We start from the raw sequence: 24449 nt of genomic DNA, 5'->3' as shown, positions 1-24449 counted from the left end.
GGGCAAGAAAGTATTTAAGTTTTCAGCACCAAAGGCTTGGAATAACCTACAATAGAATATTCAACTTCAAACCCTTGTTACATTGAATGAGTTGCAAGCTTCTCTGAAAGGATTGCAGTATACCTTGTCTGTGTGCACATGTGTGATGTGAGCAAGTTTTAATGTTGTAAATGTGATGTTTTATGTGTTGTTTACTGTTTTGATTGTAACCTTGCTGCTGCCCTCTTGGCCAGGTCTCCCTTGGAAAAGAGATCTTTGATTTCAATGGGATTTTACTTGGTTAAATATAGGCTAAATAAAATAAAATAAAAAAATAATTGCCGGGACATACAGTACAATACAATCAGCAAAATAGGATGGAGCTAGACCGTTTAGTATTTTATACGTAAGTAGTGAAACCTTATAGTCCCATCTTAAGTTCACAGGAAACCAGTGCAGGTGAGCAGGTATAGGCGTAATATGATTACATTTTTTTGTTCTTGTCAAAAGCCGAGCAGCCGCATTTTTTACCAACTGTAATCTTTTAATGCTAGACATAGGGAGACCCGAAAATCACACGCTACAGTTATCGAGACGAGATGTAACGAACGCATGATTTTGAAAAGACTTGCTGGTAAATGTGCTTTTTATTGCGACAAAATTTCAATTTCTGTGTGTATCTATCTGTTGCCACCTCCCTGCTCCGAGTATTCTCCTTCGTCCCCTTGTCAATCACTCAGCAACTTTCCCAGCCAATTATCTTCAAGGCCCCCACGCTATCAGTGTTTATGGATGTCAAAGCCCAGCATTCTTTGGTGCTTGCGAAGGAACGCAACCATCAGAAACTCCTTCATTTCATTTCATGCTGACCAGTTTCTGCCAAACTGTTTGGACTCTCTGCTTTGAAATCCATCTACAGGTGAGCCAAGCAAAATTAAACACGCCCAATACCTGCTGTGATGATAAAATATATTATTTTTAGATATTTGGTTTGCTCCTGATATTTGCCATCCATTGATTTTCTTCTGTTGCGTTAAGGAATGCCAGCTGGTGTGTATATTTAGAATTTGTATTATTTGTTTATATTAATATATTACAGTTTTAAATGAATTCCCTATTACTATTATTTGAGTTAGGTTCATTGTTTATCAATGGGAATATTCCGATTGTTTTTGTAAAGACAGAAAGCAGCTCTTGTACCAGCTCTTGTGCAGATTTACTAATGTAACAATGACTGAATTTGATATGTTTGCGGTTTATTGAATGATACATACATCTCTGACTCCTTTCTTTCCATCTGTGCAGCCTAAGATATACAATCGTACCTGCAGAATGATGCAAGGACAGAAACACAACATGCAATCCTTTCTCTTTATGTATGTGTTGACTTTTTTGACATTGCATGCATCCGATGGACAGCAGCTAACAGATGAGACCTGTACTGTCCAGATTCTTGTCCCAGGACTCAAAGGTATGACTAAGGTATGATGACACAAACTAAACATGGATAAAGATTCCATTTCTTTTTCAAGGAGAACCAGGAGAGAAAGGACCGAAGGGATCCCCCGGGAGACCAGGGAGAGTTGGCCCTCCAGGGGAAATTGGTATAATGATATATTTATCAACAAAGTTGTAAATTATATCGTATGAATACTCCAAAAAAAAACAAAAAAAAACTACGGTAAAGCTCACATTGCTAGGGGCTGATAATGTGCCGTTACTACTGAGCTAATCAGAGCTGACCGAGTGTTTATATTAGCCTGAGAGGTTGGAAGAGGAATGATTTGCAGCATTCACAGCTGTAGACATGTGTTTACTGAAGGCCTTAATGAGAAGTGGAGAGAGTGCCAAATAGTTACACACATTAATGCGCGTTGTATACATTTTCTTCGACAAATTGGAACAAAATCGATTGGCTATCAATCAGTTTACTTGTGCAAAGCTCGACACCCAGTTAACATCTAAATGTATTCCAATAAGCAGACAAGATTACTTTTCTCCTTTATTTTAGTCAATTTACAAAAGGTACACAAGTTACAGCTACACAACAGCTAAGCACACAAGCTAGACCAAGGGTCACCAACCTTTTTGAAACCAAGAGCTACTTCTTGGGTACCGATTAATGCGAAGGGCTACCAGTTTGATACACACTTTAAAAAATTGCCAGAAATAGCCAATTTGCTGAATTTACTTTTAACAAATACATCTATATAAATATATATATATAAATGGATATTTCTGTCTGTCATTCCGTCGTACGTTTTTTTCTCCTTTTACGGAAGGTTTTTTGTAGAGAATAAATGATGAAAAAAACCCTTAATTGAACGGTTTAAAAGAAGAGAAAACAGGAAAAAAATGAAAATTAAATTTTGAAACATAGTTTATCTTCAATTTCGACTCTTTAAAATTCAAAATCCAACCGAAAAAAAGAAGAGAAAATCTAGCTAATTTGAATCACTTTGAAAAAATTTAAATAATAATTTATGGAACATCATTTGTAATTTTTCCTGATTAAGATTAATTTTAGAATTTTGATGACATGTTTTGAATAGGTTAAAATCCAATCTGCATTTTGTTAGAATATATAACAAATTGGACCAAGCTATATTTCTAACAAAGACATTTCTTCTAAATTTTCCAGAACATAAATTTTAAATAAATTCAAAAGACTTTGAAATACGATTTAAATTTGATTCTAAATAATTCTAGATTTGCCAGAATATTTTTTGGGAATTCTAATGATAATAAGTTTGAAGAAAGATTTCACAAATATTCTTTGTCGAAAAAACAGAAACCAAAATGAACAATTAAATTAAAATGTATTTTTTATTCTTTACAATAATAAAAAAAAACTTTACTTGAACATTGATTTAAATTGTCAGGAAAGAAGAGGAAGGAATTTAAAAGGTAAAAAGGTATATGTGTTTAAAAATCCTAAAATCATTTTTAAGGATGTATTTTTTTTCTCTAAAATTGTCTTTCTGAAAGTTATAAGAAGCAAAGTAAAAAAATAAATTGAATTTATTTAAACAAGTGAAGACTGAGTCTTTAAAATATTTTCTTGGATTTTCAAATTCTATTTGAGTTTTGTCTCTCTTAGAATTAAACATTTTGAGCAAAGCGAGACCAGCTTGCTAGTAAATAAATACAATTTAAAAAATAGAGGCAGCTCACTGGTAAGTGCTGCTATTTGAGCTATTTTTAAAACAGGCCAGTGGGCTACTCATCTGGTCCTCACGGGCTACCTGGTGCCGGCGGGCACCGCATTGGTGACCCCTGAGCTAGACATACGTAATAAGTTTCCTTAATCAAACAATATTGCAGTCTAAACCATGATATTTGTCAATATAAACAAGTATCAAATAATTATCGTTGGATATTTCTTACAGATACAAAGTCTCCAAGGCAGAAGCATATTAGAAAGTATCCAGTCACAAAACGTGTTCGTATCATTGAACTTATTGCGTCATGATCTTAATCCAATAGAATATTGTAGCCACGAGGCGTCTTCTTCACTTCAACTTAAAGCACCAGTAGAGTGGAAACACAAGTTGCCTCTATATTGAAGCCAATACCTCACATACAGTATATGATTTATGTCACCAAAAGACTTCCAAATTTTGCGAATAAATATTTATGACCAAAATAGTATCAAACTCTTGTAGATTTCTGTGACATTTAGAGAAGATAGTGAGAAAGCCAGTGACGTGATCGCTTGACGTTGTGCTAGGAACCGAAGATCCCTTCCACAATAACAACAATGCTAATCCAGCAGACTTTGTGAGCTCCAACAATGACTACTTTGGGAAAAATTATGATTCAGGAATTTATAGTTTTGAGCCCGAACACAAAGAGGATGATCAATAAGTTTTAGAAGCCGACTGTTATCCGGTGGATGCAGCTTTATTATGACACTAGCATCCGCTGCATTCCGAGGTGCTAAACATACGAACTATACATTTTAAATAATTATTAATATTATTTCCATTCAAGTTGGAATGTCGACCGATGGGATGGAATTCCGCTTGGATGAAAAATAATCTAAATCCTCACAGAGTTGAAAAAGTTCCTGCAGGAAGCGTCTTTTGGCATCATTATCCTCCACCTAGGGGATGTGAAAGACAACCAACATGTGGGTCCATGGCAACATTTGTCTATCAGATGAGAGATGCATTAATTTTAATCTAGAGTTTACTTTTAGGACGTTTGAGACAAAGTAGAAGCAGTCGCTGGCTTATAGTGTGTCAACAATACCACCGTATGCTGGCTTTAGCTCATTGCTATCGATGCACTGCTGAAATAGTCTTTAAGCATTGGCGCTTTTAATACCAATATCACTCATATTTGGTAAAATTTCAGGTCACGCCATGTAAATGGAATATTGTTGGTGCTTTCTGGTTGTTTTCAGAGAGGGAATGAATGCAACAGAGGACCCTTGATCTGTTGACTCACTTATTAGCTATTTATTTACAATTTCAAAATGCATTAATAAAAGCCAAGAATATGTGTTCTTGTCTTACATAAGGATTGCCAATGATAAACAGCGCTTTCCAATGTTTTGCGTATTTTCAGATGACTGATCTGATAATATGGTCATAGTGCAGAAGCGTTACTCCAGTGATGTCAATCTCCGAAAATAACCAAAGGTTTTCAGAGCGGAATATTCAAAATGGCTGGCTGAATTTGTGGCATTTTTTTTAATGTACAAACAATGTTTTCACATACTTTGCAGATTGTAAATACAATTGGATATGGTTTAATAGATACGATAAAACACAAATAAGCATACAAAGTAAACTTTTTTTTCCACTCAAACTGTACTTTAATTAAGGATGGCATAGGTCCAATCCAAGCAGTTTAATTATAAATTAATTTGTGTTTTTCATATCTCAAAGACTTCAAATATTCTTATTATAAATTTTCCACACAAAATAAGACGATAACATACCATTGTTTTCTGTTTGAGTAATACTCACATACTTGATCAAGCTTTTTCTAACATTCCACACAACACAATAATAAAAGTGTGTATGATTTGTGCTGAGATTATAACGGATCACTATCTATTTCAGCTGAAACTGAAGACTCCAATATGGGTGTCGTATTGGAAGTGAAAAAGTAGCAATAAATACTTTTATATAATTCTTTTAAGGGCAACCTGGGCTTCAAGGACAGAAAGGCATTATGGGACGTTACGGAAAGGTGGGCCCAAGTGGAATGAAAGGTAAGTCTAAAGTATGTTTTGTTTTATTTTGTTTTTTTTATAACAAATGTACATCTTATTTATGGAACTCTAAAAGTTCCACAATCTATTACATGGTGCTGAAGTGTATCCAATTTGTTTGTATTTCCAGCTATTACTGTGTATGCAATGTTTTAAAAAACCTTTCAATAAGTGCAACAATAAGTTACACCTTGTATAATAGCACTAAATCAAACTAAAATAAGATAAAAACCCCTCACCCTGTGACGTATGTTAGCGTCTTGTTCCACTGTAAAAAAAAAAAAAATTCAGTAGATTTTAGGGTAAGAAAATGGCAGCTCGGTTGCCATAATTTTATTGTAAAAATAAGAACGGTACTGTTTTTTAAAATACAGAAATGCATTGTAAAACATCGGCCATAGATTTTACGATAAAAGAAATGGCCGCTCGGTTCCCACAATTTTAATTCAAAAATAAAAGTGCTACCGTTTTTCGATTAACAGTAATGCACTGTAAAAACACCAGCCGTAGATTGTACAGTATAAAATTGGCAGCTCAGTCGCCAGAATTTTATTATAAAAATAACAGTGGATCCTGATTTTGTGTTTATAGTAATTCAGTGTACAAACCATTGTTAATTTTATTGTAAAATTATGGCGACTGAACTGGCACTTTTTTTTATTTCCGTAAATCTACATTTAGTGTTAACAAATCTTTAGATTTTACAGTAATAAACTGGCAGCTTAATTGCCATACATTTAATGTAAAATAAAAGTGGCACAGTTTTTCCATTTACAGCAAGGCACTGTAAAGACAAAGGCCATAGAGTTCACAGGAAAAAACTGACAAATAGCTCAGTTGCTACAATTTTAATATAAAAACAAAAGTGGTACCGTTTTTCCATATACAGTAAGGCATTGTAAAAACACCAACTGTAGATTTTACAGTATTCAACTGACAATTCAGTTGCCAAAATGACATTTTGTATTAATAATAATTCGGTGTACAAACCATTCCAAACTTTACAGTAAAACCTTGGTGACTGAGCTGCCAGCTTTTTACTGTAAAGAAAACCCTATAGATTTTACGGTAAAATACTGGCAGCTTACTGTAAAAATTAGTGTGGTACTGTTTTTTTCATTTACATTTTTGCACTGTAAAACAATGGTCATAAACAACTGACACCTTAGCGGCCACAATTTTAATAAATAAAAATACAAGTAGTACTGTTTTTCCATTTACAGTAATTCACTTTAAAAAAAAATTCTGCAGTATATTGTACAGTATAAAACTGGCAACTCATTCACCAGAATACTGCATAAAAACCACTGGTACCAATTTTTTTTTTTTTTACAGCGATTTGGTGTACAAACTATTCTAAAGTTTACAGTAAAAGTCTATCAACTGAGCTGTCATTTTTTTCCCGTAAAATGTAAAGTTTTTTTACAGTGCTCAGTAAAAAAAGTCTGATTTTATTTTAAAATACTGGCAGTTCAGTCACCAGAATTGTATTTTTAAAATAAGGGTGGTACTGCTTTTACATTTAGAGTAATGAACAAACAACTGTAGACTTTACAGTAAAAAACTGGCAGCTCAGTCGCCATAAATTTAATGTGAAATAGTACCGTTTTTCCATTTACAATAATGCACTGTAAAGACACAGACTGGAGATTTTGCAGTAAAAAGGTGGCAGCTCATCCATCCGTCCCTTTTTTTGGGGATGGCGAGGGGTAGCTGGAGCCTATCTCAGCGTCATTCAGGTGGAAGGCAGGGTACACCCTGGACAAGTCGCCACCTCAAAACAGGGCGTGACAGCTCAGTCGCCAGATTTTTACCGTAAAAATAACAGTTGTACTTTTTTTCAATTTGCAGTAATTCAGTGTAAAAAAACACAGTTGATTTTACTGTACAATTATGGCAACTAAGCTGCCAGTTTTTACTGTAAAATGTGAAGGAATATAGCTTTTTCAGTATTTCAAACTGTCATACAAGTGTAAAAATAAGTTAACCGCCTCATAATAAAACTACATACTAAAGCACGTAAATTGCGTGCTTATTGTAGCGCTGATGACACGCGAAGAAGGCGGACATGTGACGCCATGATGAACAACCGAATGTTGTTTATCTGTGAGTCTAATCAAACAATCAATCAATCAATCCATGGTCCATCCTTGGTCCTGATTCTGGACAGCCAGTACTTCATCCATGGTCATCGGACCGGACCCCCTCCACAAGGGAGGGGGGGACAGAGGAGAAAAAGAAAAGAAGCGGCAGATCAACTGGTCTAAAAAGGAGGTCTATTTTAAGGCTAGAGTATAAAAAGGAGTTTTAAGGTGAGACTTAAATGCTTCTACTGAGGTAGCATCTCGAACTGTTACCGGGAGGGCATTTCAGAGTACTGGAGCCCAAACGGAAAACGCTCTATTGCCCGCAGACTTTTTTTTGGGCTTTAGGAATCATTAATAAGCCGGAGTCTTTTGAACGCAGATTTCTTGCCGGAACATATGGTACAATACAATCGGCAAGAGTTAAGCTAAGAGTTAAGTCTCTTCATGTTAAAGCCAAACACATGCTTTTTGTTTTTGTTCACATTTTGCCATATTGTTGCTAAGTTAAATTTCTGGTTCTATGGTTATGATCACATTTTCCCCCTTTATCATCACCAGTGCGCATCTGCAGCAGCATCACAAAAACAACACAATTGCAGAAGAAATAGCAAACCATGATCATGGAGTTAGTAAAGCACCGAATACCAAACATTAATCAAGAACTGTGTACTATATCTGCTTGATTATCAATAGATTAACACAAATTTAGCATGTTACAATTAGTGATCCAAATAAAAAAACACACCCGACCCATGTAGAGTCCCAACCTCATATTTGTAAAACCCTGTTTAAGATGCTCACGAAGCTGAAGTCTGGCATGAAATCCATGACATGTTTTTTTGTATGGCTTTTAAGATCCGTTGTGCCGTAAGAGTCTCCAGTTTTCACCAGGAATATTTTCCCCAGGTGAAAAAGGAGACATGGGGGATCCAGGACCAAAAGGCCCAGATGGAGAGCCAGGTGACACACCTTACTATCAGATATTACGTTTATAAAACATGTTATTAGTGATGATTGCTAGGGGTGTCCAGATACAACTTGAGTACTGATATTTATCTGACATGATATCAGCACGGATCATCCATGCTTTTACTATTTTGTAGAATGGAGTGTTGGAAAAGGCTTGATCAAGTAAAAACAGTCATAGAGAGAACAATGGTAGGTATGAAAAACAATAACCTATTCATTAACTGTCTGCAATGGATTTTTGCAGTCTTTAAGTTGAAGTGGAGTGGTAATTGCTTTTTTTGGAACCTCATAGTAGCCACAATTATAAGGTAAGATCATTAAGCAGTAACCTAAAAGCTACGACACGTTGGTCACTAAAAACTTTCAAATACTATACATATCTATTTAAAATTGCTATTTTTAGCTTTGGTATGAAAATTATTATGTAGCATAAGTTATTATTATTTTTTTGGTTCTTTGTTGTTGCTATTTTTGTATTATGACATTTTATTATTGGATCATGTTGTACTGCATTTTAATCTTTTGTTTTGTGATTGTGTGATGTTTTTTGCCTGGACCCCAGGAAGAATAGTCTCCACTGTGGTGTAGACTAATGGGGATCCTTAAAAAACTAAACTAAATACATTGTATCTGTAATTAACATGAAACTATAATAATTTGATACCTGTTTGTTTTGAAAAATGTCACATTTTAGACTGCAATATTGTTCAATTAAGAGCACTTGTTGCGTATTTGTAGTTTGTGTGTTGTTGTGTGCTTCGCTCTTGTGTAGTTGCACACTCCTAGTAGCCTAAAGCGGTGTTTCTTAGCCCATTGCCCCTAGAGGGCAGCCAAAAAATCTGTTTCTCAGCTGGGCTTTGTATGGATCACAGTGGTACTCAGTTGTAATACATTTTTCCACCACTTTTGGCAGTAATGACAATTTCAAAGTAGTGAAGTGAATTATATTTATATAGCGCTTTTCTCTAGTGACTCAAAGCGCTTTACATAGTGAAACCCAATATCTAAGTTACATTTAAACCAGTGTGGGTGGCACTGGGAGCAGGTGGGTAAAGTGCCTTGCCCAAGGACACAACGGCAGTGACTAGGATGGCGGAAGCAGGAATCGAACCGGCAACCCTCAAGTTGCTGACACGGCCACTCTACCAACCGAGCTATGCCGCCCGCTACTTCTTAGGTACTGATTAATGCGAAGGGCTACCAGTTTGTTACACACTTAAATAAATTGCCAGAAATAGCCAATTTGCTCAATTTACCTTTAATAAATAGATCTATATATATATATATTAAAAAATGGGTATTTCTGTCTGTCATTCCGTCATACAGTACATTTTTTTTCTTTTTACAGAATGTTTTTTGTAAAGAATAAATGATTGAAAAAACACTTCATTGAACTGTTTAAAAGAGGAGAAAACGAGAAAAAAACGAAAATTAAATTTAGAAACATTGGTTATCTTCAATTTCGACTCTTTAAAATTCAAAATTCAACCGAAAAATATGAAGAGAAAAAATAGCTAAATCGAATCTTTTTGAAAGAATTAAAAAAATAATTTATGGAACATCATTAGTCATTCCTCCTGATTAAGATTAATTTTACAATTTTGATGAAATGTTTTAAATAGGTTAAAATCCAATCTGCACTTTATTAGAATATATAACAAATTGGACCAAGCTTTATTTCTAACAAAAACAAATCATTATTTCTTCTAGATTTTCCAGAATTTTTTTTTTAAATAAATTCAAAAGACTTTGAAATAAGATTGAAATTTGATTCTACAGATTTTCTAGATTTTTCAGAATATTTTTGGGGGGATTTTAATCATAATAAGTTTGAAGAAATATTTCACAAATATTCTTTGTCGAAATCTGTAGCTGAGGTCATAGAAAAAGATTCTTAAGCGCAAAAATTATAACAAAAGTGGTGAAGCTCCATTTATATTTGCCCTTAAATTTTATTGACAGTTTATTTAAGAAAATGATTTCTTATTTTTAACTACTATTGAATGAGTCATACTTGTTGATTAAAATCTAGAGTAAGCTAACTGATTTGGTGTTATTATTTGAGTGTGCCACTGACACCTCTGTAGTGGACAACTTGGGCCCTGAGGTCCAAAAGGTTAAGATCCCCTGACCTAGTGTTCTAAGTTTGCCTCTACTAAAATACAAGAACATTTGTGTGCTTATTGAAGCACTTGGAGTTGTCAACTGATTATATTAGAAATGTTAAATATATGCCGCTATAATCAGATACCTGTTTTTTTTTTTGCTCATATCAATATCGGCCTTGGACACCCCTAATTATTACGTGACGTCACGAGGCGTCCCGTGTGAGTGCTCACCTATACGGAAGATGATTGGGGAAATGGACAACATTGTGGCCCAGCTATCTTCTGAATTGAAGTTCATCAAAAATGGTAAGATCTTGTCTTTTATACTGTATGTTCGTCCTTACAGCCTCCTTTCATTTTTATGCTCGTCACCCTTGAAGACCTGCAAATCAGGCTTGTACAAAATTCTGAAAAGAATTGATAATGTTTCCCAAAATCCAAGTCATTTATATATATTTAAAGTGGATTTGAATTGAAGTTGCAAACAGAAAGTAGTATGGCAATTCCAATTCAAATTGAAGAAAGCACAATTCAGCATGACTGTAAATATTCTCATTCATCTGGGTCATTATATTCTTAGGCCATTGAAGCGTTCGAAACAGCTCAGTCCAAATATTTACAAATATCAACCCGGACAAAAGATTCTCCATCATGTGTCTTCGCAGTGATCGCCTCCTCACAACGACGTCGCCGTTTGTGCGTAACTGTGCCACTTTGCAGTTTCACTCATCACGTGCTAGATATAGACGCAAAACAGTTTCAGGCTTGATAAATAACATTGCATAGGGCTCACTAGAAAGTAAACAAATTAAACATGTAAAATAGTAAGAACCATGAGTAGGAATAAAGGATAACATACAAGTAAAATATATGAAAATTTGAAGAAAATACACAGTAAATATATAATAAAGGAAATTAAATGAAAACAGACTTACAAACACGGGGACACAAAAGCGTGAATGATAGACTCCAGATCCTTCTGTGACACCATTTTTTAAAGTTTAGAGATGTTCCTTAGATACTAAAATAATCAGCTGCTTACAATGCTGCACTAATGACATGTCTTTGTCAACGATAACTCCCAAGATCCTGAGGCTTGGTTTAGCAGACTGGCTTAAATCACCCAAGTAGCGTTTAATCCCTGGAATTGAAACATCAAGTGCAATAACGAGTGTTTCTCGTTTGTGTGGATTGAGCTGGAGAGAGTTATCACTTGGCCATTGTTTCATGTGCACTAAGCAATGAAGCAAGGAGTTAAGCTTCTGGATCTCAGACGCCTTAAAAGAGCATGCAGTAATGACCAAATCCAGAGTATGTCATCTATTGTGAGTCGGCTGTGTGACATGTTGGGAAATATCTATAAAATCTACAATATTTCAAAATCCCCTTAAAGGCCTATTGAAACCCACTACTACCGACCACACAGTCTGATAGTTTATATATCAATGATGAAATATTAACATTGCAACACACGCAAATGCGGCCGGTTTAGTTTACTAAATTACAATTTTAAATTTCCCGCGGAGTTTCCTGTTGAAAACGTCGCGAAATGATGACGCGTTTGTGACGTTATTGGTGGGAGGGGACATATTAGCCAGCACCACTTACGGCTAAAAGTCGTCTCTTTTCATCGCGCAATTACACAGTATTTCAGACATCTGTGTTGCTGAATCTTTTGCAATTTGTTCAATTAATAATGGAGAAGTCAAAGTAGAAAGATGGAGGTGGGAAGCTTTAGCCTTTAGCCACACAAACACACAGTGTTTCCTTGTTTAAAATTCCCGGAGGTGAAGCTTTACTATGGATCAGAGCGGTCAAGCGAACATGGTTCCCGACCACTTGTCAACCGTCAGGTTTCGGTGAGAAAATTGTGGTAAAAAGTCGCCTCTTACCGGAGATCAGCGGAGCTTGCGCCGTCCATGCAGCTACCGTGACTTCCCTCAGAGACTGGCATTAACACACCCGTGGATACACCCCACCAACTATCAGGTACTATTTAAATCACTAAAACACTAGCAACACAATAGAAAGATAAGGGATTTCCCAGAATTATCATAGTAAATGTGTTTAAAAACATCTGAATCGTCCAAATGCAATTGCCTTTTTTTTTAATTTTTTTATTTTATTTTATTTTTTCTAGTCCTTCACTATCAATATCCTCATCCACGAATCTTTCATCCTCGCTCAAATTAATGGGGAAGTTGTCGCTTTCTCGGTCCTAATAGCTCTTGATTCTGGAGGCTCACATTATAAACAATGTGAGGATGTGAGGAGCCCTCACACCAGTGACGTCATCGTCTGCGACTTCCGGTAAAGGCAGGGCTTTTTTATTAGCGACCAAAAGTTGCGAACTTTATCGTCAATGTTCTCTACTAAATTCTTTCTGCAAAAATATGTCAAAATCGCAAAATGATCAAGTATGACACAGAATGGACCTGCTATCCCCGTTTAAATAAGAAAATCTCATTTCAGTAGGCCTTTAAAACAGAGTCTAAATCTAAAAAGATATCAGCCTTTATATTAAAATTGCCAGCTGAAATGATCATATTATATGTTGAGTCAATGATTGATAAAAATATCCATAAAAGCATTTTTATGCTGGTCTATAAACAGTGACGTACACAACTGGGGTGCTGCTAAAACAATTGCATGATATTTAAAAGTGGTTTAGTGATCAAATAAAATCGGTTTTGATCTTAAGCAATGTGTGGTTATTGATGATGATGTGCCAAGAGTGTCCGCCCTGACATCTGTAGGTCGTGAGTCAGAACCCCAGCCGAGTCGTTCCAAAGACTAGAAAAATGGGAGCCATTACCTTCCTGCTTGGCACTCAGCATCAAGGGTTGGGATTAGGGGTTAAATCACCAAAATGATTCCCGAGCGCGGCCACCGCTGCTGCTCACTGCTCCCCTCGCATCCCAGGGGGAGAAACAAGGGAATGGGTCAAATGCAGGGGTTAATTTCACCACACCCAGTGTGTGTGTGACTATCAGTGGTACTTTGCTTTACTTACCTTCCTACCACTTCTGACTGAAAAAGCAATGTTGAAATTGGATGGACTGGTGCATCTGTACCCAGCCATACCTCAATTACAAGCCAGCAGTCTACTTTGTGGTCTAAAATCCAATCAATAATAATAAAATACTTATTGAACAGAGAGCGAATATTTAAAAGTGCCATGTAAATAGTAATATTTGTGACTGTAACAAATCTCCCGTTCAAAGGTAAAACCTATTAACTCACTTGTAGCTGATTTTGAGAAAACAAAGGAAAACCAATCCATCTTGATGCTGTCTTACAAAGATCTACAAAGTCATCAGACGTATAGATGTTTTCTTGAGCTTTCATTTTCTTTCCAATTGAGCCATGGATTGAATCTGCTCTCATGAACGTGTGCCCTTTCTCCAGATATTTTATCACAATCTCGGGTGGGCCCCATTCTGCGTTTGCACAGCGTTTGTACAGCGTCCAGTTTTTATTTTGACCTCCACAGTTATCTGCCCAAAAGAGTATGCAAGGGGAAGAATCAAGAACAATACATTTAATGAAGGTGCTTGCAATGTCCTGGGCCAATCTTCCAAATATCCCCTCGTGCCATAATATCACATAATCAGGTTGACCGTCGGCTCCCATTCATGCAAATGTCTCATTAAAGACAATAAGGCGACTGACAAAGAAGCTCCGATTGGTCCCTTGAGATACTAGGTTTTTCTGTTGTATCTACGCGGTTATGTGGTAGTTGCTAGGTCCTGCCATGCGCGTAACAGCTTACTTACGGAACAAATTACAATATCGCATACACTAATGTCAAGCATATCACCTAGGAACTCCAAAATTATTATCAGCTCAGTTTTGACCAAAATTGAGTTACTGGGTTTTGCTTTTGGACAGGAGAAATGGGGAGTGATGTTTTGGAATTGGTTTAAGGTTATTGATATTTACAGTGTTGTTTGTGTGTGATCTGCATCGATCTCTGCTAATGATGATGGTGGCAATTAATGAATTGTTCATGGAAGAATGAGGTCCAAGTCCAGTATTGTGTATTTTGCTGTTAAAACATCAAGGGACTAGGACTGGGTCGGGAACCTTTTTGGCTGAGAGAGCCATACAAGCCAAATATTTTAAAAAGTATTTCCGAGAGAGCCATATACTATTTTTTCTAAGACTGAATACAACTGAATGCGTGCATTTTTAAGAAAGACCAACATTTTTAGGGTGTAATTAGTCTCTTATTCTTTTTAATAACTTTGTTATTCTGAAGAATAAATAAAATACTTCTTAACATTATTGCGGCTTCTTGAACAGGTGCGGTAGAAAGTGGATGGATGGATTAAATTGCATGATTATTTTTTATATTTTGAACGTTATTTTTGACACTGTGATTACCAGCGGAATTATTCATTACTTACCGTGTTAAGCAATGCCAGCTAAGATTTACAAACCCTGTTTCCATATGAGTTGGGAAATTGTGTTAGATGTAAGTATAAACGGAATACAATGATTTGCAAGTCATTTTCAACCCATATTCAACTGAATGCACTACAAAGACAAGATATTTGATGTTCAAACTCATACATTTTTTTTTTTTTTGCAAATAATAATTAACTTAGAATTTAATGGCTGCAAAACGTGCCAAAGTAGTTGGGAAAGGGCATGTTCACCACTGTGTTACATCACCTTTTCTTTTAACAACACTCAATAAACGTTTGGGAACTGAGGAAACTACTTCTTGAAGCTTTGAAAGTGGAATTCTTTCCCATTCTTATTTTACGTAGAGCTTCAGTCGTTCAACAGTCCGGGGTCTCCATTGTCGTATTTTACGCTTCATAATGCGCCACACATTTTTGATGGGAGACAGGTCTGGACTGCAGGCGGGCCAGAAAAGTACCCGCATTCTTTTACTATGAAGCCACGCTGTTGTAACACTTGTCTGATAACGTTGCTTAGATGACAACATATGTTGCTCCAAAACCTGTATGGACCTTTCAGCATTAATGGTACCTTCACAGATGTGTAAGTTACCCATGCCTTGGGCACTAATACACCCCCATACCATCACAGATGCTGGCTTTTGAACTATGTGCCTATAACAATCCGAATGGTTATTTTCCTCTTTGTTCTGGAGAACACCACGTCCTCTGTTTCCAAATATAATTTGAAATATGGACTCATCAGACCACAGAACAAAGATGATCTCGGGCCCAGCCAAGCCGACGGCGTTTCAGGATATTGTTGATGAATGTGTTTGCCTTTGCATAATATATTTTTAACTTGCATTTACAGATGTAGCGACCAACTGTAGTTACCGACAGTGGTTTTATTAAGTGTTCCTGAGCCCATGTGGTGATATCCTTTACACACTGATGTCGGTTTTTGAAGCAGTACCGCCTGAGGGCTCAAAAGTCCGTAATATAATCGCTTACGTGCAGTGATTTCTCCAGATTCTCTGAACTTTTTGATGATTTTACGGACCGTATATGGTAAAATCCTTAAAATCCTTGCAATAGCTCGTTGAAAAATGTTCTAAAACTGTTCGACAATTTGCTTACAAAGTGGTGACCCTCACCCCATCCTTGTTTGTGAATTACTTAGCGTTTCCTGGAAGCTGCTTTTACACTCAATCATGGCACCCACTGTTACTAATTAGCCTGCACACCTGTGGGATGTTCCATATAAGTGTTTGATGAGCATTCCTCAACTTTATCAGTATTTATTGCCACCTTTCCCAACTTCTTTGTCACGTGTTGCTGGCATCAAATTCAAAAGTTATTGATTATTTGCAAAAAAAAAACAATGTTTATCAGTTTGAACATCAAATATGTTGTCTTTGTAGCATAATCGACTGAATATGGGTTGAAAATAATTTGCAGATCATTGTAGTCCGTTTATATTTGCATCTGACACAATATCCGAACTCATATTGAAACAGGGTTTGAATCTGAGAGCCAGGTGCAGTCATCAAAAGAGCCACATCTGGCTCTAGAGCCATAGGTTCCCTACCCCTGGACTAGGACAAGGTGAACATCAGGCGATAGGAGCATGCTGCAGGCCATATGCCAGATTGGGGAAGTGGAGGCAGTGATTCCCTGCCAAAAGTTCATTCGTGTTGCCGGGGCGGCCAGCACTCTCTAAATCTGCACTGCCGAGCCTTTATCAGTCCACAACGGATTGGACTCCGACATGCAGTCAAGAAAATAAGTATTTGAACACCCTGCTATTTTGTAAGTTCTCCCACTTAGAAATCATGGAGGGGTCTTAAGTGAAGTGAAGTGAATTATATTTATATAGCACTTTTCTCTAGTGACTCAAAGCGCTTTACATAGTGAAACCCAATATCTAAGTTACATTTAAAGCAGTGTGGGTGGCACTGGGAGCAGGTGGGTAAAGTGTCTTGCCCAAGGACACAACGGCAGTGACTAGAATGGCGGAAGCGGGAATCGAACCTGAAACCCTCAAGTTGCTGGCACGGCCACTCTACCAACCGAGCTATGCCGCCCCTGAAATGTTCACAGTAGGTGCATGTCCACTGTATGACGGATAACCTAAAAACAAAAATCCAGAAATCACAATCTATGATTTTTTTAACAATTTATTCGTGTGATACAGCTGAAAATAAGTATTTGAACACCAACATTAATATTTGGTAGAGTAACCTTTTTTTGTAATTACAGAGGTCAAACGTTTCCTGTAGTTCTTCATAAGGTTTGCACAGACTGCAGAAGGGATTTTCGCCCACTCTTCCACACAGATCTTCTCCAGATCAGTCAGCTTTCTGGGCTGTCGCTGAGTAACACAGACTTTCAGCTCCCTCCAAAGATTTTCCATTGGATTTAGGTCTGGAGACTGGCTAGGCCACTCCCGAACCTTGATATGGTTCTTACGAAGCCAATTCTTGGTTTTCCTGGCTGTGTGCTTTGGGTCATTGTCATGTTGGAAGATCCAGCAATGACTTATCGTCAATGATCTGACTGAGGGAAGGAGGTTTTTGGCCAAAATCTTACAATACATGGCTGTAGTCATCCTCTCCCTAATACAATACAGTCATCCTGTCCCATGAGCAGAAAAACACCCCCAAAGCATGATGCTACCACCCCCATGTTTCACTGTAGGGATGGTGTTCTTGGGATGGTACGCATCATTCTTCTTCCTTCAAACACGTATACTGGAATTATGACCAAAAAGGTCAATTTTGGTCTCATCTGTCCACAAAACTTTCTCCTATGACTCCTCTGGATCATCCAAATGGTCATTGGCAAACTTAAGATGGGCCTGAACATGTGCTGGTTTAAGCAGGGGTACCTTCCGTGCCTTGCATGTTCCCAGCTCTTTTCAGGTCATTGACCAAGTCCTGCCGTGTAGTCCTGGGCTGATTCTTTACCTTTCTTAGCATCATTGAGACCCCACGAGGTGATATCTTGCATGGGGCTCCACTCCGATTTAGATTGACCGCCATGTTTAGCTTCTTCCATTTTCTAATGATTGCTCCAACAGTGGACCTTTTTTCACCAAGCTGCTTGGCAATTTTTCCGTAGCCCTTTCCATCCTTGTGGAGTTGTACAATTTTGTCTCTGGTGTCTTTGGACAGCACTTTGCTCTTAGCCATGCTGAATGTTTGGGTCTTACTGATTGTATGGGGTGGACAGGTGTCTTTATGCAGCTAACGGCCTCACACAGGTGCATCTGATTCAGGATAATACAGTGGAGTGGAGGAGGACTTTTAAGGGCGGACTAACAGGTCTTTGAGGGTCAGAATTCTAGCTGATAGACAGATGTTCAAATACTTATTTTCAGCTGTATCACACGAATAAATTATAAAAAATCTTAGATTGTGATTTCTGGATTTTTCTTTTTAGGTTATCTCTTATACAGTGGACATGCACTTAGCGTGAAAATTTCAGACCCCTCCATGATTAATTAACGTGGACCCCGACTTAAACAAGTAGAAAAACTTATTCGGGTGTTACCATTTAGTGGTCAATTGTACGGAATATGTACTGAACTGTGCAATCTAATAATAAAAGTATCAATCAATCAATCAATCAATCAATTTCTAAGAGGGAGAACTTGCAAAATAACAGGGTGTTCAAATGCTTATTTTCTTGACTATTTGTGTATGCGCCCGTGGAGAAGGAGATGTATACAAATGTTTCTCAAAGCACCAACTCGGGGAGTCTAAATACAAAAAAGCAAAACCTAAAAGAGTTGCGCTATTACCAAAGGCAGCAATCCTAATTAAGCTTTCAGAACTTAGACAATGTTGACATCCATAGTTAGTTTTTGATAACAACAGGGAACATCACACATTCTCGTGCAAAAGCAACATACATAATGGAATAATAATATTAATGGATTAGATTTATATCTGTCAAGCCGAGACATGGATTTGGGTTGCTTCTTTGATGCAGATAGGATTTGGAACGAGTCAGGCGTGGATGTGAGTACATGATGAATTTATTAATACGCTAAATACAAAAATAAGCAAACAAAGGGAGCTCACAAGGAGGTATAATACCAGGCCACAAAATACAAACGGGAAACAAAAACACTTGCTCGATGGCATGAATAATAATAAACTATAAACAAAAACAGCACGATGGCATGGCTGTAAACAACTAAAACAAAACACTTACTGTGACCAAAAACAAGTGGCATGAAAAGCCAGGAGCGTGGCAGGTGATCGAGGGCATGGAGGATGAGCAGCATAGGTAGGTGGGAATGTACAGCAGAATGCAAAGTTCTCAGACCGATGAACAGAATGCAAATGACTTAAATAGTAGCTGTGGTAATTGGAAACAGGTGTGAGAGGCTGAGGATCGGAGCGTGACTAGGGGGACCAGGTGGAAACCAATGGGTTGGCATGGAAAGAAACAAAACCAGGAAGTGCAAAACGGGGAACGGAGTCCAAAAAACAAAACAAAACATGATCAAACATAAAACTGATTACCAGGCATGACAATATCGTGCTTTTCTGGACACTCAAAGTGCTTCACAGAGACGTGAGAACCCACCATTCAGTCACTCCTGGTGGTGGTAAGCTCCATTTGTAGCCACAGCTTCCCTGAAGTAGACTGACGGAAGCTTGCCTGCGGGTTCACACATACTTTTACCATGAATTGGTTAACGTGGACCCCGACTTAAAAAAGTTGAAAAACTTATTCGGGTGTTACCATTTAGTGGTCATTTGTACGGAATATGTACTGAACTGTGCGATCTACTAATAAAAGTTTAAATAAAAATAAAAAAACTCCCTCTCGGACTACCATCATTCATCAGTGCGGGTGGCACTGGGGGTAAGGGTGAGGTGTCCTGCCCAAAGACACAATGGCAGTGATTTGGATGGCAAGAGGTGGGGAGTGAACCTGCAACACTCTGGCACGGTGGCTCTACCAACCACGCCATGCCACCCCATGGCTGTAGACGCAAAGTTAAATCATGAAATGCAACGTTACCCGAGAGAAAACGACGTAGGATTTAGTTTGATACCAATTTCTTTGACCCCGCCACTCACAAAAAAGTTGTAGACCTCCATGCTTTTCCATCTGTTTTGTTGAGCAGAATTACGTCTGGCGCACCAGATCATTCGACATGTCTGGGAACGCGACCGCTGAATAATACTTGATATCACTTGACACATTTTTTTTTTTAAAGTGTACAGATCTACTCCATTGCTTAGTCTGATTTTGTTGCCCTTATCTGCTTTTAGTGGTAAGACCTCGGCCCCTTGCGTACTCAGTTTGAACTCTGTTTGCTCCACATGGGTAGCCATATTGGTTTGGTGGCCCACAACTTGGTTTACTTCTATTTAAAAGTCACGTGACGGAATACACAATTATTTGTAGAATGGGAGATATTTTTGCAAAACTCAACTTTAAATATAGTAAAAAAAACAAAAAACAGATGTAATTTAGTACGTACAAACCACAACATGTAAAATATTAATAATAGTAATAACAATACAATAACAATAACAAGAAATATATATATATATAAATGCAATTCAGTTTTTTTCGTTTCGTTTTAAATTTTATCTTTTACCTATTACACTTATTTTACCACCACAGACGGTGTGCTTTTTGTGGTCAATATTTTGTAAAGGCATCAGCAGCCCTTTGAGACACTCGTGATTTAGGGTTATATAAATAATCTTTGATTAATAAGTGCTTTAAAGGCCTACTGAAACCCACTACTACCGTCCACGCAGTCTGATAGTTTATATATCAAGGATGAAATATTAACATTGCAACACATGCCAATACGGCGGTTTTAGTTTACTAAATTGCAATTTTAAATTTCCCGCGGGATATCCTGTTGAAAACGAATGATGTTGATGCATGCTTGTGACGTAATTGGTTGGAGCAGACATTTTAGCCCAGCACCGCTCACGGCTAAAAGTTTTCTGCTTTAATCGCATAATTACACAGTACTTTGGACATCTGTGTTGCTGAATCTTTTGCAATTTGTTCAATTAATAATGGAGACGTCAAAGAAGAATGCTGTTGGTGGAAAGCAGTGGATTGCAGCTGCCTTTAGCAACCAAAAACACAGCCGGTGTTTCTTTGTTTGTTGTGAAGCTTTAATATGAAAGAGAGCGGTCAAGTGAACATGTTTCTCTACCACATGTCAACCAGCATGTTTTTGGATGATAACATTGTGATATTAAGTCGGCTCTTACCGGAGACTTGAAGCTGTCAAAAAGGCAGCTGTGACTTTCTTGGCTCCTCCATATGGCTTCCCTCAGAGACACTGTCGGTTACCGCAGCCCTCCAACTTCCAGTTATGACTTTATAATCTCACTAAAACACTAGTAACATAATAAGCAGATAAGGGATTTTCCAGAATTATCTTAGTAAATGTGTCTAATAACATCTGATTCTCTCCCACTGCCGTTGCCTTCTTTTTTCTTTTTTCTAGTGCTTCACTCTAACTTTTCTCATCCACAAATCTTTCATCCACGCTCAAATTAATGAGGAAATTGTCGCCTTCTCGGTCCGAATAGCTCTTGATTCTGCAGGCTCACATTATAAACAATGTGAGGATGTGAGGAGCCCTCACAACGGGGACGTCATCGTCTGCTACTTCCGGTAAAGGCAGGGCTTTTTTATTAGCGACCAAAAGTTGCGGACTTTATCGTCGATTTTCTCTACTAAATCCTTTCAGCAAAAATATGGCAATATCGCGAAATGATCAAGTATGACACATAGAATGGACCTGCTATCCCCGTTTAAATAAGAACATCTCATTTCAGTAGGCCTTTAAGTACAACTGTGTTTTTGTTGGGGGGTGTTGAGGTTTGGGTCGGGTGTGTATGTATGGGGGCAGTGGGGGGTTGGGTATTGGACGGGGTGCCCAAAACCTCCACAGCCCCTGGGGCCCCCATAGGGTTCGTGATCCAGACCTTGATGCCAGACCATGAGGGTTGCTCAAGCGAGGGGAGGCCTGGCTGAAAGGGCAGGTTTCTTTTTTCGTAGAGCCGAGGTAAAGTAAATCTTCCCAGGGTATGACTTGGTGCATGACGGCGGGGGACGGTGGATGGACCGTGCGGGGCCCGGCGACATTGTAAGGTGATCAGAGCCGCGTTTGTAAGTTAAAAACCTTCTTCAAATGTGACACATTCTTACCGTTGTCTATAAAGACTTTTTCTAAACGACAATGAATCTAATTCCACTTCATGTAATTCCACTTTAACATCCTATGTGTTGGACCCGATTCAATTCAAATTCCAATTCTTCATATTATTTGAATTGGTATTCCACATTTGGAATTTTCTACAAGCCTGCTGCCAAATGCTGGGAATGTCAATGTTAAATTTACAGAAATCCAAGTGCTCATTTTTCAGCACTGCCCTCCCCTGCAGCTGTCGCTGGCATAAAAGAGAGAGACAGTAAAGTCTATCTGTTGGTGAAGGAAGAGAAACGATACACCGATGCCGAGCTCTACTGCCAGGCGAGGGGAGGGCACCTGGCCATGCCCAAGGATGAAGGAGCCAACTCAGCCCTGGCGGGGTACATTACAGAGGCGGGTCTGGGCAGAGTCTACATTGGCATTCACGACCTGGACGTGGAAGGAGTTTTCATCCATGTGGATCGCTCTCCCATGTCCACATTCAGCAGATGGAGAAACGGGGAGCCCAATAATGCTTACGATGACGAGGACTGTGTTGAGATGGTGGCCTCGGGCGAGTGGACCGACGTATCCTGCCACCCGACCATGTATTTTGTTTGTGAATTTGACAAGGACTCTGTATGAATACAGGCTATATTGGCTAAAATGGACATGACCAAGTTTTCAATGGAAAACTGATGCAACAGTCCAATCAGTTTGTAATATGGACGCCCATTTAGATGCCTGTTCTTTAAACAAATTATTAGTTTGTTAAATACCTTTATGTTACTGATTAAGTCTATAAGATTAGATAACAGTCACTGTGAGCGACTGCTTGTCAATTCCCTATAGACATAGTAGAAACAAAAAAAAAGTCTGTTCCAGGGTCAAGCTGTCACCTTTGGAAATATAAGTATTAACTGTACAACAGGATGTTAAGAGGTAATCAGCTGCCTATCAAAATGTAACAATAAACCATGTTTTACTGTTAACAGGTTAAGGATATGGTATGGAAAGTCGGTACAAGTGTAAATACATAAGTTTACCACAGTTAATCAGTCCCTCAAGGGTTTTCATTCCCTGTAAATTATGCAACTTTATTCAATGCCCGTAACTTAACCACGCATTTTGGCAAATAAGCGTAATTTGACTAATCAAATTTGTGTTACATATGTACATATTTATATATCTATATATGTATACAAGTTGAGTTTATACCAAAATGGATACATTGATGATACAGCAGAGGATTGGGAGAATGTCATGTGGTCAGATGAAACCAAAATGGAACTTTTTGGTATAAACTCAACTTGAGGTGTTTGGAGGAAGAAGAATACTGAGTTGCATCCCAAGAACACCATAACTACTGTGAAGCACGGGGGTGGAAACATCATGCTTTGGGGCTGTTTTTCTGCTAAGGGGACAGGACGATTGATCCGTGTTAAGGAAAGAATGAATGGGGCCATGTATCGTGAGATTTTGAGCCAAAACCTCCTTCCATCAGTGAGAGCTTTGAATGGTTGAACTTATTTTCCACCATAATTTACGAATACATTCTTTAAAATTCTTATGATGTGAATTCCTGGATTTTTTTTCACATTCTGTCTCTCACAGTTGAAGTGTACCTATGATGAAAATTACAGACCTCTGTCATCATTTTAAGTGGGAGAACTTGCACAATCGGTGGCTGACTAAATCCTTTTTTGCCCCACTGTGTCTATAATAATAATAATAATATGTATACATATGTATATATATATATATATATATATATATATATATATATTTATATCTATATAAATATATATATATATATATATATGTGTGACTGCATATATATATATATATATATATATATATATATATATATATATATATATATATATATAGTATAGTCACACACAACCCGGGAGGTGAGGGGAGCAGTATATATATATATATATATGTACATACAGTAATTCAAGCACACTGACAAAAGGCAGGCACCCAAAGGCAGGCAAGGAGCAACAAGTAAACCTAAAATGACTTAATTAACTAATAGAAAACAGGTATGCTGGCATGAAACTAAGCAGAAAGTGAGAGTCCAGCAAAAAAATAAGTCCAACAGGAAGTACTACTAAAACAAATTATACCAAACATAAGAAAATAAAGAACAAAATCCAAACTGTGATGTCATATCATTACAGTACAGTAGTGATCTTCTTTTTACACTTTTACACTATACTGTATTGGATACATATACTTATTTTAACATACGCATGTTAAAATATGCCTGGAGAAAAGTGTGTTTGACTTTAGCGCAGGGGTGAAAAACTCAAGGGCCCCATAAAGGAAAATATATCCCCACGTGGGCTGAACTGATAAAATCATGGGATGATAATCTAAAAATAAAGACAATTTCAAAAATAGAACAAGCACATTCTGAGGGAAAATATGGTGCCGTTTCAAAACACCATGAAAACATAATGAACTTAGACTTTG

At 37.6% G+C, this 24449-nt stretch overlaps 1 protein-coding gene across 1 annotated transcript; it reads left to right on the top strand.

The window, feature by feature from the left end:
- Positions 1 to 809: 809 nt before the first annotated feature.
- On the top strand, positions 810 to 23670 carry colec11 (collectin sub-family member 11). The gene is made up of 7 exons (XM_061893742.1): positions 810 to 898; positions 1285 to 1450; positions 1512 to 1583; positions 5132 to 5203; positions 8197 to 8250; positions 10578 to 10673; positions 22222 to 23670. Exons 1-7 carry the CDS (start codon positions 842 to 844, stop codon positions 22611 to 22613), a joined length of 909 nt encoding a protein of 302 aa, XP_061749726.1. The 5' UTR covers positions 810 to 841; the 3' UTR covers positions 22614 to 23670.
- Positions 23671 to 24449: the final 779 nt, after the last annotated feature.

This window comes from Nerophis ophidion, linkage group LG03, assembly GCF_033978795.1.
Source record: "Nerophis ophidion isolate RoL-2023_Sa linkage group LG03, RoL_Noph_v1.0, whole genome shotgun sequence".
NCBI lineage: Eukaryota > Metazoa > Chordata > Actinopteri > Syngnathiformes > Syngnathidae > Nerophis > Nerophis ophidion.
Note: the sequence above shows the minus strand (reverse complement) of the source record. Positions and strands in the feature narration are given on the sequence as shown.